This window comes from Anguilla rostrata, chromosome 4, assembly GCF_018555375.3.
Source record: "Anguilla rostrata isolate EN2019 chromosome 4, ASM1855537v3, whole genome shotgun sequence".
Lineage (NCBI taxonomy): Eukaryota > Metazoa > Chordata > Actinopteri > Anguilliformes > Anguillidae > Anguilla > Anguilla rostrata.
Window position 1 is genome coordinate 39,759,812 of NC_057936.1, and position 19,454 is coordinate 39,779,265.

General features: G+C 42.6%; 1 protein-coding gene across 15 annotated transcripts in view; it reads left to right on the top strand.

Moving 5' to 3' along the window:
* LOC135253386 (polyhomeotic-like protein 3) overlaps positions 1 to 19,209 on the top strand; it is a 28,190-nt gene extending 8,981 nt beyond the window's left edge. Inside the window, exons 1-14 of one of the 15 annotated variants that reach the window (XM_064332601.1) lie at positions 375 to 530; positions 4,202 to 4,378; positions 6,351 to 6,452; positions 7,562 to 7,711; positions 8,639 to 8,728; positions 9,876 to 10,002; positions 10,872 to 11,638; positions 13,065 to 13,272; positions 13,876 to 14,177; positions 14,503 to 14,653; positions 14,996 to 15,110; positions 16,013 to 16,136; positions 16,247 to 16,451; positions 17,450 to 19,209. In XM_064332601.1, the coding sequence (XP_064188671.1) occupies positions 4,229 to 4,378; positions 6,351 to 6,452; positions 7,562 to 7,711; positions 8,639 to 8,728; positions 9,876 to 10,002; positions 10,872 to 11,638; positions 13,065 to 13,272; positions 13,876 to 14,177; positions 14,503 to 14,653; positions 14,996 to 15,110; positions 16,013 to 16,136; positions 16,247 to 16,451; positions 17,450 to 17,604 (2,646 nt within the window). In that variant the 5' untranslated portion in view covers positions 375 to 530; positions 4,202 to 4,228 and the 3' untranslated portion in view covers positions 17,605 to 19,209. The other 14 variants (XM_064332606.1, XM_064332605.1, XM_064332603.1 and 11 more) reach the window with 14 other exon arrangements.
* Positions 19,210 to 19,454: the final 245 nt, after the last annotated feature.

Below are 19,454 nucleotides of genomic sequence, written 5' to 3' on the forward strand. Positions count from 1 at the left end.
AATACTACAATACACATGCACGTATATGTGTGTGGTATGGTGTGTGCATGTGTATATGCATGTATGCATATATAATATTTACATATGTGTGTTTAGGTATATATGTGTATTGTATAGAATTCTTTTCAACATGCAAGCTATTGTTAATTGTTCTTTATTGTTTTTTATTTACGTTTGTAAAACGGTGTACTATATTTTGGTAACACTGTTATTTTTCATTCCAACAAAGTGCCATTTGAATTGAGAGAGAGAGAGAGAGAGAGAGCTCAAACTGTCTCGAGTGGAAATGAAGGTTCTTGCCTGCATTAAAAACTTGAATGTGTGAGCATGTATAAAGTCCTCCTACACTGCAAGCGGTGCTGTGTCTGTTTTATTCTTGCTGTGCCAGATTTTTTTATTTTTTTTTTTAATCTCCATTTTAGAGAACATTGACGCATTTGTATATCTGGTACCGCGAAGGACTGAAACGGCAGCTTTACAGCTTTGCAGCCACTTTGAAATGGACCGTGTCCTACATTAATGTCGGACAGGTAAAAAAAAAAAAAAAAACAATGTGAGGAAACTTAATGTTTGTGCTTTGAAAGCTGTCATTGATGCGCAGTCGTTCTTCTGAATATCGCCTACCCTAGACATACCGTGCGTGTGTTAACGCGACTTCCTATTAAAGGTAGCTATTATAAGAGGGGACGTAAGCCATATATGATACTGTAGCTATAGGCTATACTTTGTATTATTATTATTATAATTATTATTATTTTCTGGGAGGGTAACGAATCGCCATGGCTGTGCTTTTATATCTGCTGATGCGCGACTACAAGGAAATGAGTGAGAAATGTTTAGACACGCCCATTTTTTATCCAATAGTAGTTTAATAGGAGGCTATTTGGCAAAACTATGAACAGGCATGACATATTTTTGGATTATGAAAATTACGGGGGATTGGCGCTGGCTATCGCTATGAGTGTGCCCATGTGAATTTTTTTGGTAACTATTGACATGATTTAGTTTAAAACAAAACGAACACCTTTTTACTAATGTTGACTAGACGATATTTCCTTATCGGGGGTATATAGGCCTACTCAGAATTTCAATAATAATAATAATAATACCAACATTATTATTATTATTATTGTTATTATTATTAAAGTTATACGACCATCTTCAATGAAGGACATACATGGTTGCTGTCTTTGCGAAATAATGCGGTATTTTACAAAAAAAAAGCTGTCCACTTAACATAATTTCATGTATAGGCTACTACTGATTGAACACTTCCCGCAGTTAGCACCTCAGTAACATCCGTAACAATATAGCCTGTGTTCTACCTTAACTTATTTCATTCCATCGGTCTATGAATTGAAATACATATTTGAGCTGTTGCTATATGTTTAGTTTCTGGCGTTTCCGTTTGTCATGATATGAGGTCCAAATAACTAAATTCTATGGGTATATATTCTAAAACCCTGTGCACATTTAGGCTATGAACATTTGCACAGGGTTTTAAAATATTCCGTAGCGCATGTACGCCGCATGGAATGATGCCACTCAATCTCTTAAAGTAGGCCTATAATAGGCCTACATTTAAAATAATAAATAAAAAAAAAAACATTTGCACGACTGACCAATGCTAAATGACACATATAAAATCATATTTTCCTTTTATGTGCAGTTTTTATAATGTAACATGAGTAGAATATGTTGCAACGGGCAGATGATTTAATTGAAAGTTAGCCTTTTTAGGCTAGTTATGCGTTTATTAGCTAAATCGCTATAGACCTATCTTTCAGATTCCACAGATTTATTTTTTTAATGCATGTTTACTAGATCATTAATTTAGTTGCAATGTATCCTATAGGCTTTCTTAAGTCTGCAGTTCATATCTGATAATTAATAGTCTAATTAATTGACATTTTTAATGAACAGAAATTGAGTTTGCGATGGAATAGCTGGATCTAGCCTATCTCACAGAGTCGGCAAACTCAATATGAATGAATCGACTTGCATACCGATGCATTTTAGAGATAAATTATAATGGATACATAATTATAATTATTAGTATATCCTAATAATACTGTTCATACATATATGTACCAATTGAAATTTAACACTGAATTATCAGATTGTCTTTCAAAATATAACATAAACCGGTTATTGTTTTCCCCTAAAAAGAAGGAAATTGTTGGCTGTTCATTACGCAAGAGGCCGATATAAACACTCACGCCTATTTGTCTTAGCTGAAATAAGATAAATCTTTATTTCTCCGAATACTTTTTCGGGCTGCAATGGAGAAAAATATATAACAGAAACCTTATAGAAACTCGTGCCTACCCTCTTCAGAAGAGGTAAAGACATAAATAAATTAGCTAGCACATGTGCATTTAATCCAGTTCTGCATGGCTGAAGATAATTAATGAATAACATGAGTATACCATATCACTGTTGCACATCATGACTTTCCGTGTGACTTACTTAAAGCCAGTGTTTCAACCGTCTGGGCCATTATAAAGTTTGTCAACCACAGCTGCAATCCCAGAAATTTACAAACTGCTAATTTTAAATAGTGTTATGTTAGGCTTTACCCTCTAACCACATTTGTCAGATACTATGCATGCATGAAATAAAATTCAATATTGATATGAAAATGAAAAATGCGGGCCATATATATATATATATATATATATATATATACACACAGATATATATATATATATGTGTGTGTGTGTGTGTGTGTGTGTATGTATATATATATATATATATATATATACACACACATACACACACACACACACACAGTACCTTCGGAAAGTATTCAGACCCCTTCACTATTTTCACTATTATGTTACAGCCTTATTATAAAATGGATTAAATTCATTTTTATTCTCATCAATCTACACACAATACCCCATAATGACAAAGCAAAAACAGGTTTAGAAATTTTATCTAATTTATTAAAAATAAAAAACTGAAATATCACATTTACTTAAGTATTCAGACCCTTTACCCAGTACTTTGTTGAGGCACCTTTGGCAGCGATTACACTACAGCCTCGAGTCTTCTTCGGTATGACGCTACAAGCTTGGCACACCTGTATTTGGGGTTTTCTCTGCAGATCCTCTCAAGCTCTGTCAGGTTGGATGGGTAGCATTGCTGCACAGCTATTTTGCGGTCTCTCCAGAGATGTTCGAAAGGGTTCAAGTCGGGCTATGACTGGGCCACTCAAGGACATTCACAGACTTGTCCGAAGCCACTCCTGCGTTGTCTTGGCTGCATGCTTAGGGTCATTGTCCTGTTGGAAGGTAAACCTTTGCCCAAGTCTGAGGTCCTGAGCACTCTGGTGCAGGTTTTCATCAAGGATCTTTCTGTACTTTGCTCCGTTCATCCTTCCCTCGATCCTGACTAGTCTCCCAGTTCCTGTCACTGAAAAACATCCCCACAGCATGATGCTGCCACCACCATGCTTCACCATAGGGATGGTATTAGCCAGGTGATGAGCGGTGCCTGGTTTCCTCCAGACATGACACTTGGCATTGTGGCCAAAGAGTTCAATCATGGTTTCATCAGACCATAGAATCTTGTTTCTCATGGTCTGAGAGTCCTTAAGGTGCCTTTTGGCAAACTTCAAGCAGGCCGTCATGTGCCTTTTACTGAGGAGTGTCTTCCGTCTGGCCACTCTAGGTTCTGGGTCACCTCCCTGACTAAGGCCCTTCTCCCCCGATTGCTCAGTTTGGCCAGGCGGCCAGCTGTAGGAAGATTCCTGGTGGTTCCAAACTTCTTCCATTTAAGAATGATGGAGGCCACTGTGTTCAATGCTGCAGAAATTTTTTTTGTACCCTTCCGCAGATCTGTACCTCGACACAATTTTGTCTCAGAGGTCTACGGACAATTCTTTCGACTTCATGGCTTGGTTTTTGCTCTGACATGCACTGTCAACTGTGGCACCTTACATATAGACAGGTGTGTGCCTTTCCAAATCATGTCCAATCAATGGAATTTACCACAGGTGGACTCCAATCAAGTTGTAGAAACATCTCAAGTATGATCAATAGAAACAGGATGCACCTGAGCTCAATTTTGAGTGTCATAGCAAAGCAAAGGAGCAATCAATGGATCAATTAATTTAGGCAACATCAGTCAGCCCATAACCAGAACTGAATGGCACAGATGGAGAGCTAATCCCTCTCTCCCCATCCCTGCTGCTTAGCCCCCCTGGCCCACCTACCCTGAAGAGATGGACAGAGGGGGCTCCGGGCAGACAGATGAGCAGGGCTCAGGAGAAACGGACAGGGAGACGGCCCCTGCCAGCATATCCTCCCCTTGCAGCACCCAGGCTCCTCCCATCTTCCCCTGCAGCACCCTCAGCAACAGGCACACAGTCCAGGTAGCAACACCTTCCACCCAAATGTTTTTTAACTAAGATACTGAACTAAATCAGGAGACATAAAGTAAAAATAACGAAGAAATAAAAAATAAGGGGCATAACAACATTATACCATTGACACTTTTTCACGCCCTCATGAGAATCCCCATTCACTAAAAAAGAGGAAAATGTTAAAGAAAAGAAAAGCACTTGCAGAGATAGTTTATTTAAATTAGGAGCATCTAGTTCCATGAGCATGTTCCACTCATGACTCCCATAATCCACATCATTGAAGTTCCGCAAATCTGCAAATAGCCACATGTGGTAACTGTCATGTTCTTTTACTGAACATTAGATGAAATAACACGCCCGACTAATAACTTAGTCATCCATGCAGTAGGTGGTGCTGTTTGTTATACTGCTAGCTTGTGTAATATTATAATGTTACTGCTGTTGTGCCACGCTCCACTGTGTTGTGTGCTTTCCATCTTGTGGGATCTCTGGCTGTGTGCTTGCTTGTTGGCAGGGAGACTGTTGCCCCGCTGTAGTGCTGGTGTGTTGCTCCTCCTCCTCCTCCTGCAGGTGATCCAGCAGGTTGTGCCACGGATTCTGGGCATGGCCGCACAGTACTTGCGGCAGGCATGCACAGCCCAGGAGCACCGGCTTCTGGTCCAGGCCACTGCTTGGCAGATGTGGGGTGGGTGGGTAAGGGATGAGAAACAGCTGACATAGCCTCTGCATGGCTCTTCTTACTGTGTGTCTCACATTGCTTCAGCTTCCCCCAAATCCAGTGACTGCTTCTCTCGGGAGTGCTGGGAGCTTGGGGATGAACACAGGCCAGGTTCTGTCTGAAGGTATATTCAGTGTGTGAGTAGAGAGGGGTATACTCAGTATGTCAGTAGAGAGAGGTATACTCAATGTGTGAGTAGAGAGAGGTATACTCAGTGTGTGAGTAGAGAGAGGTATACTCTGTGTGTGAGTGGAGAGAGGTATACTCTGTGAGTGAGTAGAGCAGTGTACTCAGTGTGTGAGCAGAGAGAGGTACACTCTGTGTGAGTAGAGTGGTGTACTCAGTGTGTGAGTAGAGAGGTATACTCAGTGTGTGAGTAGAGCGAGGTATACTCTGTGTGAGTAGAGAGGGGTATACTCAGTATGTCAGTAGAGAGAGGTATACTCATTGTGTGAGTAGAGAGAGGTATACTCTGTGTGAGTAGAGAGAGGTATACTCAGTGTGTCAGTAGAGAGAGGTATACTCAATGTGTGAGTAGAGAGAGGTATACTCATTGTGTGAGTAGAGAGGTATACTCAGCGAGTGAGTAGGGAGAGGTATACTCAGTGATTGAGTGAGTAGAGATAGGTATGCTCAGTGTGTGAGTAGAGAGAGGTATACTCAGTATGTCAGTAGAGAGAGGTATACTCTGTGTGTGAGTAGAGAGAGGTATACTCTGTGAGTGAGTAGAGATAGGTATACTCAGTGAGTGAGTAAAGAGTTATGCTCAGTGAGTGAGTAGAAAGAGTTATAATCAGTGTGTGAGTGGAGAGGTATACTCGGTGAGTGAGTAGAGTAGAGACAGGTTTCCTCTGTGCTTTAAGAGTTGTATACAGTCTGTGTGTGAGGAGAGACGTATAGTCTGTTAATATAAACAGCTTTGCACAGTGTGTGAGTTCAGACAGGTTTACTCAATGTGTGGGTTGAGACAGGTATACTCAGTGGGTGAGTAGAGATAGGTATACTCAGTGTGTGAATACAGACAGGTATGTGCAGTGGCTGATGTGGAGAGGAAGTGGGGCACAGCAGGTGAGGTGCATCTGCATCTGCAAGCATCACATCAAAACCTAGTGCAAATGTCACTTCCTGTCTATCACACCCGGCGTATGATACCCCAGTGTGTTTTTTTGTGCATGCACGCCTGTGTTTGTGTGTATGTGCATGCATGCATGTGCGTGAGAGGGTACCAATCCTCTCTAATGAATGTGGGTGTCGCTCTTTTAGGCCATGGGGTCAGGAAACAGACGACTGCTTTCTTCCTCCCCCTCCTCTTCCTCCTCACTCAAAGGGAGCATTTCTCAGTCACCCAATACATCTGAGCATTCAGTAAGTACACCCCCACTCCTCTACACCCCTGCACTCTGACCAACAGGCACGCCGGCGAGGCGCTTTCACACCCCTCCCCCCTGTGCCTCCTGTTCACAAGCGTGAGAGCCTCAAACCCCACAGCGCATTAGCAGCATCCTGCTCTCAAACCAACAAGCAAATTCTGGGCTCCTGACACCAGACATGAAGGACCTGGAGGTGAGTCTCTCTTCCAAAGCCGTCTCTCAAATGGCAAAGACAATTATGGATTGCTTTGTCTGTCGGGTGATTTATGATTTAAGCGCAGAGGTCTATGCAATTTCCTAGTGTAACAGGACCCTTGTTTGTTGTTCGAGGCCTTCGAAGAACATTCTCTGCCAGGTTTCATGTCAGCAGGTGCCACCCAAGCAGAAACTCTACTCAGGAAGTGAGTGGCTGTACGCTGTCAGCAAATGCAATGCAACTATCTGCACTTCTGAGTATTTAATATGCTGTAGGCAAAGAGACAAAAGGGTGTACTTATTTTGGAAATGTTGCATTATGTGAAGCGGTTTGCATGTTGGCACATAGCTGTCTCTCATTCTCAGTTTTTCTCTTTCAGTTTTTAGGTGCTTTATTGCTTAATTACAGCCCTATTTTTGTGACCTGCAGGGATGTAAACCAAGTAGTTGAATTGGTATCCTCCAGGGGTCTGTGCAGACACTGGAAAGGCACATTCTAATTTATACGATTGAGTGGCTGTATTTGTGATATTTATAAAAAACATTGGTTGACCTAATACAGGGGGAGTGAAAAGAAGGAAAGTGATCATGGATGGAATATCAAATGTACACACTACAAAAAACATTCAAATGAGCACAAGTGTCCATCTGTGTGCAGTGTACCAGGTGGATACTGTTGCACTCATAACACAACTTGCAATTTAACAGTAAATATACTACATTGCCACCTCCCTCTTCATTCTTTCTGTTCCTCGCTCTTTCTGTGCAAATCCCTCTTTTTTACACATCAACTATTCCTCCATACAAACTTCACCTTTCTTTCCCTCACACCATCACACCATTCTCTCTTTATGCACCCCTCCCTTTCCCCTCTCTCTTTCCTATCACCTCCCTGTCACTCTCCCCCAGGTAGCACTGCCCCCCACAGCTCAGCCGGACAGCCGCGCCCAGGTCTCCTGCTCCACAACCAGCAGGAGCATGATATCCCAGCAGGCCTGGCTAGCAGGGAATGGCTCTTCCAGCACCAACCAGGCCCATGTGTATCTGCATGCCCAGATGGTAAGGAAGAGGAACATTGTCTTGTATTGTCTTACTTAATTACTATTGTCTTGCTTGCTGCCGCTTGGCCAGGACACTCTTTTAAAACAGACATTAATCTCAATGGGACTCTCCTGATAAAACAAAGGATAAATAAATAAATAGACTCACCCCCTCCCCCTTTCCAGTAACTGCTCCAACAGTGCTGTAATAAATTGGATATAACTGGAGTAATGGTTACAATGCTGGACTCTGGTCATGAAATTTGTAATGTAATGAGTATTATAGCAGCACAGTCAGTAGTTTGGACTAGTGATCAATGCCCTAACATTTAGAAAAACAGATTATAGGTTTTAAGCCAGGGGTGGGATATGTTGTTACAGATAAAACTCAGTCATATACATTAGTGAGAAAAGGTTTGCTGCAAATCTGCGAGAAAACAAGCTGAGTCTTTATGTGCTTACTCGCTGACTCTACCTCTGAAGCAGATGCACTTTCTTGCACCACAACAAAAAGTTTTTGTTTTCTTTCTATCTTTCCGAGAATCTCTAGTTCGCATCCAAAACTCGTTTGATGTGTGAATGAAGTAGTCGTGGCTGCTTCGATCAAAGGCGCAGTCGAAGAAGCCACGGCTGACATGCACGCTTTTGATTTAGCCTACTCTCTTTGCTCTTCTCCACCTGAACGTCCTCAGCTCGCTGCCTGCATCTCTCTCTCCCTCCCGCCCCACCCCCACTCTCAAGCACTCTCTCATTCTGTCATTTCCTTTTTCATGGTCTTTGTGGTTTTCTTTCTCACATTATCTCCTACGTTCTGTTCTTCTCTGTCATTCTCACCTCTGGTCGTTATTTGTCATTCTTGTGACTTCTCAGGCGGCCTCTAATTCTCTCGTTCTTTTCGCATCTCTCTCTCTCTTCTTCTCTCTCCTTTTATCCTGGTCTCTGGCAGTTGATTTTCACTCCCGCCAGCTCTGCGGGTGTGGCACAGCCCGATCTGCCTATTTTCACCTCTGCCTCAACCCGTTCCCCCTCTGCACAGGTGAGCCAGTACCCATCGGGTGTGGCTTGGGGGTGTGTTGGGGAGAGGGGGGGTGTGGTTAGGTGAGTATAATAGCGAGAGCATTGTCAGCAAGTGATCAAGATTAGACATTTGAAATGTGTAAATCCAAAACTGGAGTTAGTTTACAAATCCATTGGAGTGGAACAGCACTGTCCAGTCCAGTCCTGGCCAGTTACAATAATTACATTGCATTTATTTGGCAGATGCTTTTAACTAAAGTGACGTACAATAAGTCCATACCGAAGGTCATTGGAACAACTACAAAACACAGGTCTCATAAGATTCCTATCATTGTGCCGCACATCAGCTGTGTGTTTTGTGTTCTTTAATTCAGTCCTTTTCAATGGACCAATAGCTGGGAATAAGATCGGAATTATTTTCCTACACACCAATGCATATGTAATTACAATAAAATAGAAACTTTCAGCACCCATTAAACACATGTTTAACGGACAATGAAGATTCAGCTTTTGTGCTTTCAGTATAAAAACAATCATATACAGATCTATGAACAAGACATAAATACAGCAAGAGAGTGCTGACCAGCTGGCAGTTCCACAGAGCAACACACCGTTGGCTCCAGCGTTGCCCAGGGATGGGAGGGTTTGAGTCATCCAGGATGACAGCCTCTCACAGCACACCGGCAGGTGGAACAGGCACTTTCTGGTCCGCCTGTTGAGTTGCCCTTAAATCGTAGCCATCCGTCTCGCAAGCTCGGGCTGCAGTGTGATAAGATGCGACAGCTGTCATTGCGCACTTCTGAGGAGAGCATGCGCTCGTCCGCAGTCTCTCAAATCGATAGGGGAGCGTTCATAAAAATACGATTGGGCATTCAAATGAAGGAAAGCATATATTTAAAAATACACCATCAGCCATGATCTTACTTAATCTGTTACTGTGAGACCCAGCAATTAATTTTTGTCTCCTATAGGGTACATGATTCTCTGATCTTAATCTCAAGAACTAAAGATTCTACTGAAACCTACACTACAAGGGACATTCAATAAACAAATAAATTATATTTTTTGAAACAATTTCACTGCAACATGTTTTTGTTATCCTGGATGCTCGTATTACATCAAAAATGATGTGACTGAATCTGAAACCTGATTAACTTCCCCTTCAGGAGCAAAATCAGGCTGAGCAGACCAACCGTCCTGCCGTGCAGAGTCTTCCCTCCAAAACCCCTGCACACCACAGGATGTCTCTGTGCCCCCCAAAGCCCACCCAGCAATCAGATGCATCCAAAGAAGGTGGGACGGCCAGCAAGCCTTGCACCTAACACTAACCTAACCCTAACCCCACATAACTAACCCCTTGTCTGAGTGACTTACCACAGCAAAAAAATAATAGAATGATAATTATGATTATTATTATGTTTAATAATGTATTACATACATTTTATTTATGTAGTCATTGCCCCACATTTTCCTGCAATGAAGGTGTTGAGGGAACAGTAAAATCAGGAACAAAGATACACACAAAAGAAGAAATAAGTAAAAATATCTAAAATTTTAATAAATGAAAGATGATGACTGATGCTTGTTTATGCACTAAACTTTGTCTTTGTTGGAAAGTGCAAGCTGAATTTTATGTTTAATCTTAATCAAGATATTGTCTTAATTTATTCCAAAAAATGATACTGTTTCTTAAACGCAAACTGACCTCCCAATTGTAGACAGTCCTTCTATTTTTATAATCTTGTATACATGCTCACTGTGGAGGCTACTACTTGTAACTCTGACATGGACTGTGATGTTACGTGAGTTTTAATGTTGGTGAAGTTATGACATGCATGTGTTTTGTAATGTATTTCCATGAGTATGCAGGACATAGCTATGTGAATGTAAATTTGACCTGCGTACCCATGTCTTAAATAAGCATGCGGGGGAGAGTATGGATAGCTGTTCAGACAAGGATGAAATATTTGAAAATGATACTCCCTTACTCCCTTATTTCTTATTTTATAGAAATACCTCAGAACTCCTTTAATGAAACTTAGTGAAAATGAAAAAAAAACCTGCTGGCAGAGTTCAAGCAACATCACCAAAAACACAGATGGTTGACACCAACTTTACACATATGTACTTATTCAGATCTTTTTTGTATATTGTTCTTTCAGGACTGTACTCTTCGGTCCCGTCACACACCCTGATGATGCACAAGCTGCGATGCAGACTGAGCCACAAGATGGCGCACCGCAACCGACTCATCAACCCAAAGCCCGCTGAGGGCCACAGTCTGGTTCACTCAGTTTCTCTCCAGGCGGGTTCTCTGCCCACCTCCCAACTCTTCTTATCCAGTCAGACCCCAGGGACCCCTGTGTCTTCTGTGTTCGACGTCCAATCCCAGCACTGCGCTACCACACGAACTCTCCCTTCAGCCCCCTCTTCCTCCACCAAGCAAAGTGAGGTGGCTGCTCAACACAAGGCTCCTGCCACATTCCCTGTGGCAACCCAGTCCCCCACCAGCCAGTCTCCAGCTCCTGTTGTCACCCAACCTGAAAATCTCGTCCAATCCCTGCCTTCAGCCTTACCGGAGTCTCCTCCCCGGCAGCTTGTTCGCCCTGCCCAGCTACCTGCGCATGGCCCTGTCCACAAGCCCCCCAGTCTTTCTCCTGCTCCCTCCCTGCCAGCTTCCTGCACAGGCCTCCAGTCTGCCCCCTGCCCTAGGACCTTCGCGTCCTCACCCTCACGACCCACTTCACCCCGCCCACTGAAGCCCCTGTCCCCTGCGTCAGTGCAGGGGCTGACAGGACAGATGCAATCCTCAGAGGAGACCCCAGCAGCCAAGACGCTGGTCCAGGTGCCCCATCAGGACCCGCCCCCTCCGCAAAGGGTCGTCAAGGACCCGCAAACCCATTTGGCAGCTCCATCTGAGCTCCCGAAGGTGCGTCACCCCACAGCTCGAAGCACAGCTGGACCCTCCACAACACAGCAAGTGGGAGGTTATGTTTTCTCACCTGAAAAACTGGAAATAAATGCCAAGAAACACAAAAACAGCTTATAATTCAATAATTATAGACACACATGACCTTAAAATGAGTACAGTACAATGACTTAGATATAACACAAGTAAGTTTGTGGAGCTTACTCCATTGTATTTGCATCGTGTGAATACTGGCAACATCAAATGTCTCTGTTTTCCATTAACGGCAGCGCTGTTCCTCCTGTTTTTTCGGAGGATAATAGGTCGATAAAAGTACTAACATCATAAATAAGGTCTTTTGAATATTCGGTGCTGGGCCCACAGTGTTTTTTCACCTGTGGGCCCCCATGTGGATTTTCTGTGGCTTGCCCACAATTATCCCTTGGAGCCCCCATTGCGGGTGAATTCAGTGTTACAGTGATAACGTCTTTTTGTAGGCCAGCTTGGAAGTTTCTTCTGCCATGGGTTCCCTCTGCAAATTTCCAGTGCTTTTTTCTCACAGGGATTTTTGTTTTCTACAGAAAATCTGTGGTTAATGTAAACCTAAGAGCATTTCACGTTTTGTTCTACGAGATAAATTACTACGTAATTGTTGTAGTTTGTGTTGCAACTTGTTCGCAACTTACTGTTTTAAAGCACATAACGGCTTCAAAATTCACGGTTGAGATAATAATGGTCGTAATTTATCTCGTAGAACAAAACGTGAAGCACTCTTAGGTTTACATTAACCACAGACCTTATTTTCTGCAGAAAACGAAATCACTATGGAAAAAAACATTGGAGTCTGCCAAGCGAACCCATGGCTCAAAAATGGGACTACAAAATAGGACTACAAACTGTAACACTCTATTGCCTTATAAAAGAAAAAGAAGATCCGGAAACAGTTATTTTAGCCAAATGACGTATCCTTGGGCATGATAAAGTATTCATATGGGCACATGCATTTAAAAAATCTTACTACGGCTTGCTGTATTTCTACACAATAGTCAATCTGAAAGTAGTTTCTCTTTTTATAGCTAACCTTAACTTGAAAACAGCCATCAGCTCGAAAAACTTCAGATCTTACGACATTGTAGGCCTACTCTCTTTTACCAACCTTTTATTCTCCGTAGTTAGTTTGTGCTTTGAAACTATTAATTTCAATGTGGTTCGAAAATGAATGGGAACCGGAAAACCGAGAGAAATTATGCTGCCGTTTGTGGTCAACAGGGACATCTAATGTTGCTGGCATTCACACTAAGCAAATACAATAGGGTAAGGTCAACACAATTACTTGTGTTATACCAAAGTGAAATATGCCTTTCAGGCATTTCTGTTGTATTTTTGGAATAGATAATCAAAAATTACTTCTGCAATTGATGAGTAATTACTCTGATTATGTTTTCAGGACTTGTCCACAGTATATCAAATGGTGTCCCGGCGTGAAATGGACAGTGCATTGCGCAATGGAGAACAGGAAGAGCCAGGCAATGAGGAGATGCCAAACCTCATGGAGCCTCCACTTGGGAACAGTACCCAGATACATCCCACTCTGCTGCCACCTGCTGGACAGGAGGGAGACTGTAGAGACACCTCCACTGACTTAACCAGTATGGGTATTGTAGTATTTGATGTCAATTAAGTCATTTTTTATTGTTCACTCATTTAGGATCCTACATGAAAACTTAGGCCTGTGCATAAGTTAGATTAATACGATAGCATCTCATATTGAAAGGAATTTCAACATGTTATTTCTATTTGAGTCTCGAAAACAAATGATAAGAACAGACAGTGGTACAGGCAAATTATAAGTATAATTTATAATTTAATAAGTAAATTAAGCATCACTTATTGATAGTGGGATCTAGATCAGTGTATCTGAGAAACCTGAATTTGTTCAGGGACACAAATATTACAGTGAGTGTGCTGAACAAACAACTTTGTCTTTTTAATTAATACAAACATGACTCCACCAGCTCCTGTCTTTCACAAGGAACAAACGCAGAGGATGCCAAATAAAGATTGGTCTTCAGATAAGAAGTCAATCAAACTTTATTAAATGCAGCAGTAGACAGTATGCCCCCTGGGCTATGTTTGGGAAATGCCGTTTTAGGTTATTATTGTTTTAACACTCAGGTTTGCGTCAAACACATTCCAACAAAGGTCTACAGGACCTGGGTTGGAAGCCTTTGATCTTTTCCTTTGTTCTGGGCACGCAGCTGGCACTGGCCAATCGAGCACAGAGCCAAAAGGCGATGCCCACACGGAGAACTCTTCTGTGGAGGCCCTTCACACAAGCTCTTCCCAAGCTTCCCTCCCACCTGCCGGGGGGCCAAGCGGCAGCCTGCCCCCCCCTGCCAGTCACCTCGGGGGTGCTGCTGAGAGCCAGCTCCCACAGGCCATCATCAAACCCCAGGTCCTCACACATCTCATCGAGGGCTTCGTAATCCAGGAGGGGCTGAAGCCGTTTCCGGTACGTCCAGTGGAACAGCTGTCAAGAGGACATGGAGGCAATCTGCAGGTTTCTTTCCAAAAACCGTGAAAAAATTGCCCACATGACCTAAATATGATGGAATTATGTCTACACTTCCTTATTTTTTTGCACCCAAAGTGTAATACAATGTCCAGTGTGCATTTCCCAGTCATGAATAAAAATAATTAACGGGAAAGCATTTTGGATACGTTAGTGAGTAACTGAATGAGAGCAGTTTTACACACAGAGCTCCTGCAGACACCAGAGCCACAGGGGGAATGTCACAACCTAAAAGATGGTGGCGTGATTGAAAGTTATTGTAAGTTTTTGGAAGGTGCCCTCGTGACACTGTGTCCTGCTTCATCCCCCCCAGGTGAACCGCTCCTCACTGATGGTGGAGAAGCAGGCCAAACATCCTGGGGCCCTCCATGAGATGAGGGGGAGTGAGGTCACTAGCCCCATGATGGACGTGGAGCACCCCTGGAACTCCACAGACACTGACATGGATGACTTTGCCACAGACGGTTAGTTACCCTTGGATGCAATCACTTGCCACCTTCATCACTTCCCATAATGGTACAGATGGGTATGTTTCCCTGCTGGGCGTAGTGCTGTTCTCATTTTGTACAGCATTGTCAACTTCAAACTGGCTTCAAGACCAGCCAATATATGTAAAATGTTCAATGCTGTATTTTATGAATGATTCTGGTTACTGTCTCTGTTTCTTGCTTTCCTACTTCTTTCCTGTCTATTTCAACCTTTTCCCTACTCTCTCATCTCTCTCCCTCATCTCTCATCTCTCTCCCTCTTTCCCTATCTCTCTCTCTCTCTCTCCCTCCCTCCCCTCTCTCTTTCTTTCATCATAGATGGTATGGACGAGGTGCTGGTGGACATGTTGCACTGTGAGTTCTGTGGAAAGAGGGGCTATGCCCACACCTTCCTGAGGGCAAACCGCTTCTGTTCTACCACATGTGTGCGAAGGTGAGCCCTACTCCTGCTGGAAAATCAAAGCCACGCCCAAGCCTGGGGCTTTCATAGGGTTTGAGCCCAAAACTGCTTCAGCCTCTTGAGTCCAGAACCGAACAGAGTGTGATAGTGGACTTTAAAGGAGATCTGCAACATTTTAGGATGTCTGACTGATTTTTAAAATAATTTAAGGTAATTTAAGACTCGCAGCCCTTAAAAATGAATGAAAACATCAAGAGTTCAAATTAAATACATTAGAAATAGCCCAAAATGGAACTAGCATATGCACAGCCATATTCTTTGGCGTCTCGTGGTGATTTCAGAGGAATGGTTCCACTGCAGCTCATGTTTGTTCACAATGCTGACATCAGAAGAGCCTGCAAAGAAATGAAATTTTGGGGGTATCGTTGTGTTACCCCTGGGAGTAATAAGGTTTCAATTTTCATAGACTTCCCACTTTTTGTTCATGTGTTGCTCTTAGGTTTGTAATAGCATGTTTTGTGGTGTTACATGGATGCTAGCTATATGAATAGTTGTTCTCATTTTAAAACTCACCCAAGTAGTTTTGCTTTAAGGACATGAGAAAGCATGCTGATGAAGGCAGGCCATTCAATCCATCTTCGCTGACTTGACTTTAGAGAGGATGTATGCGTCAAGTTTGGTCTTGAAGGACCTACAGAGACCCACGCATGTATGCAAACCCACCAAAAATACTTAAATTATATATATATAATTATATATATATATATATAAGTTATATCCAAAACTTCTGTTTTTCTGATTTTAAAAAAGTTCAGAGAGAGCGGAAGGAGAGAGAAAAAGATGGAGAGAGAAAAGTAAAGCGAGAGAGGGTGTGTGAGGGAGGTTTCAGACTCTCGACTGCTGTATCTGGAACCCTGCTTGCTCTGCCCTTTCAGGTTTAACGTCAGCAACACCAGACGCATCAGCGCGCTGAAAGCCAATCGGACCGGCCGTGGGAAGGACCGCAGACGGGGGCGGAGCCGGAGGCCCAGCAGCTCCAGGGAGCATTTTCACAGACAGGTAAATCAGTCAGAAATTGGGGGGGGGGGGGGGGCAAGTCCTGCTCAACTGATAAGTGTTGGGGAGTGTGAATCACAATAATGGACCAGGAATCCTACACTGTGTTCCAGGCTGCCCAGAGCACCAGTTGGTGGCCGATGGAAGCGGAGGAGGAGGAGGACCCTCCCGTTCCCATGACAACCAGACTCCGGCGGCAGGCGGAGCTGGAGCGTGAGAGAGAAACGGCGGACAGTGGCGGGAGCCCGCCCACCTCGCCATCTAGCCCTGTGCTGTGGACCGTGGACCAAGTGTGCGCCTTCGTGTACACGCTGCCAGGTGCGCCCGCATGTTTCCCGCCAAACTCCCGCTCCTTTAGGTCTCATTGTAAATTAATTTAAGTAAACACGGTTCTGGATTTGAAATCAATGTCATTTGTCAGCCATTAGTTCTGTGTTAAAGACAGGGGTTGGGGGAGATGGGTTTGCGCTAACAGAAGCAAATAAGCAAGTCGTGTTTATTCATTTAAGCTTTGTAAACAAATTAGCAATACAGACATACGTTCAGAATTATTGACTAAGTGTAATTAGCTGTTGAATGGAGCCTTGGACAAGTAATTTAACCATTAATGGTTAATTGACAGTTGCTCATTTGTTTAAATTTTAAGTGCCAAAAACTTTGCAACTTTCACATTACAACAGAACTCTTAACTCTAAAGAGGCAATTAAAAAAGCAATGAATGAGCACAAATTAACAGACAGACTACTTGGATGGAGCAATTTTAAGCCAAACTGAAGTAAGCTTCCTTCGAGCAAAAATGTGAGTGAACGATAACTAACTATTAGGTTCCACCACTGCTGATGTAGTTCTATAACTGGGAAATAGCCTTAGAATAGCAATTTCTTTTTTCTTTCGTTTTTAAACTTATGCTGTCAATCCACAATCCTCATGCACTTTTTGAACTTTATTCAGGCAAGATGAAAGCAGAAAGGGTTTCAGATGTAGGTAGGATCACAGTACTGGTGGGGAATCGAATCCCTGTTCACACGAGGGTATTCGTATAGGGGTAGAGCGTCGTCCGCCCAGATTAATAATAATATTGTGAGTCCCTGGCTCAGTATTACTCTACATTACTTTACTTTTTTCTAAAACTAATACAAGTGTCAGCTAAACTATAATATGCTGTTGTTTTTCTTCTTATAATTTTGCTTATAATTATTATAGGCAGAATTATAAGAAAGAAGAAAAGAAGAAAAAAATAACAATAACATTATTATTATTATTATTATTATTACTAAAATTGACAACTGGCTACCACCACCCTGGTTTCCCTGCAGGTTGCCAGGACATCGCTGAGGAGTTCCGCTCACAGGAGATCGATGGCCAGGCCCTTCTGCTGCTAACCGAGGATCACCTAATGAGCACCATGAACATCCGGCTGGGGCCCGCACTCAAGATCTGTGCCCGCATCAACTCTCTTAAGGAAGCCTAGAGAAAGAGAGAGACCAAAACCCCATCCTCTCCCCTCAGCATCCTCTCCCCATGTCTCCACTTGGGGTGTCCTTAGGTCTAAACCCCTCAAAATGCTCCTATTCTCACCCTGAGGTAGTGAGTGAGGCTTGGCTGAATTACTGTGCTTATGCATCAGCTGAAACAGAAGCAGCACTGCCACAGAGGGCACAAAGGAAGGGTGGGAGAGGGAGGGAGACAGAGGGAGAGAGAGAGAGTGAGTGTCTGTCTGCGTGTTTGTGTGTGTGTGAGTGAGTGAAAATGTGTCCACTGACAATGTGTGCTTGTCTTAGAAAGCATGTCCACAAAAAGAGGGTGTGTCCACAGCAATATAGAGGGAGTGTCCACTGAGAATGTAGGCGGGTCCTCAGGGAGAGCATGTCTGCAGACGGAGGGCTTGCCTCATTGGATCAAAATCCTTCAGTTTGTCTCCTACCTTGTGTTTGGACGGTCAAGATATTAAGGCATGGTGCAAACACATGACAGCATTAAGTACGCTTGGAACAGCTGCCACAATGCCATTTACGCCAAACTGTTACCTCTGCGTGTTTCCAATGTAGCACTAGGTGGAAATTGTAGTGTTTTATGCAAAACATTTGAAGTGTGTGATGCACAAAATTCATATTATTTATTTTTCTTAAATTGCACCATTTTCTTCGTTCTGAATCTACATTCTATAAAAGTAAAGAGATGATATGTAAGATTATAGAGATGATATGAGCAGCTAGCTTGAAGTTTTTGGCCCTTCTAGATCCACTTTTGGGTCTCAGTATAGCAGAGCCATTTTGTGCACTTTAATTACATCATTAATCCAAATTGTATTTGTGTCACCCTGAACCAGCCACTGATTCTCACTGATTCTCTTTACCTTTATTTGTGCATATTCTAAAGAGAAAACATAAACATTGAGCTCCTGCAGTGTAAAGTGTGTTTTCATTAAGAAAAATACGCCTTGTGATTTGTAATAAATTATTACCGGCATTTTTGGCTTCAGCAGCGGACCCGTCTACTTGGGTTCATAGCTTTGGGTTTTCTATTTGGCAGCTTTGGACACCAGCTAGTTGTCCTGTAAATATTATTCAATACCCTTTCCAGACCCCTGCAGATATTATTTTTCTATAATGCATATGCATTTGTCTGTATATAAGCCAAGGCAGTGGATTTGTGTGTGTAGACATATATCACGAGTGAAGAATTTATAATATATATTTTCAGAAGAAACATGCTTTTTGTTTTGAAAAAATAACTTGCATTTACAGAATACTTGCTTAGGGTGGTTGATGGTAAGAATAGAGAGATCATAAAATATCATAATTGCATTTTAGTACATAGTATTCAGTGCATAATAATTGACACAGAATAATGTGACATCATGTGCAGTTACCGTGGTTACAGGTAATGGCTTGGAAAGGCAGTCATACTGTACGAGGGCAGTCAGCTAGGCCCCAGCCTGGTTCCAGTTCAGCATGGCACCAGCTCTAAAGCTTGAAAGAGGTACTGAGCACAATATCTGCCTTGCTTCCTCAAAAGATTTCATGAAATAAAAATGCATGCATTTATTTAATCATTAAATATATATTATACAATATTTTAATGGTTGTCTTCATTGTATCTTGTTTTACTACAATATCCACTTAATTTTGTGTTAACCTCTCCTATCACAGCTGTCACTATGTTACAACAGTTATGTACAGTTTTGTAGTAAAATCTGTGACATCTTGCCTGAGGCTGCATGGTCAGGGTAATTCACACAACATGAAAACTGATCAGTCGTATCCTGGCTGGAGTACTTTTTTTGGGGGGGTCATCTGTGCGTTTATGAAAATGGATCTG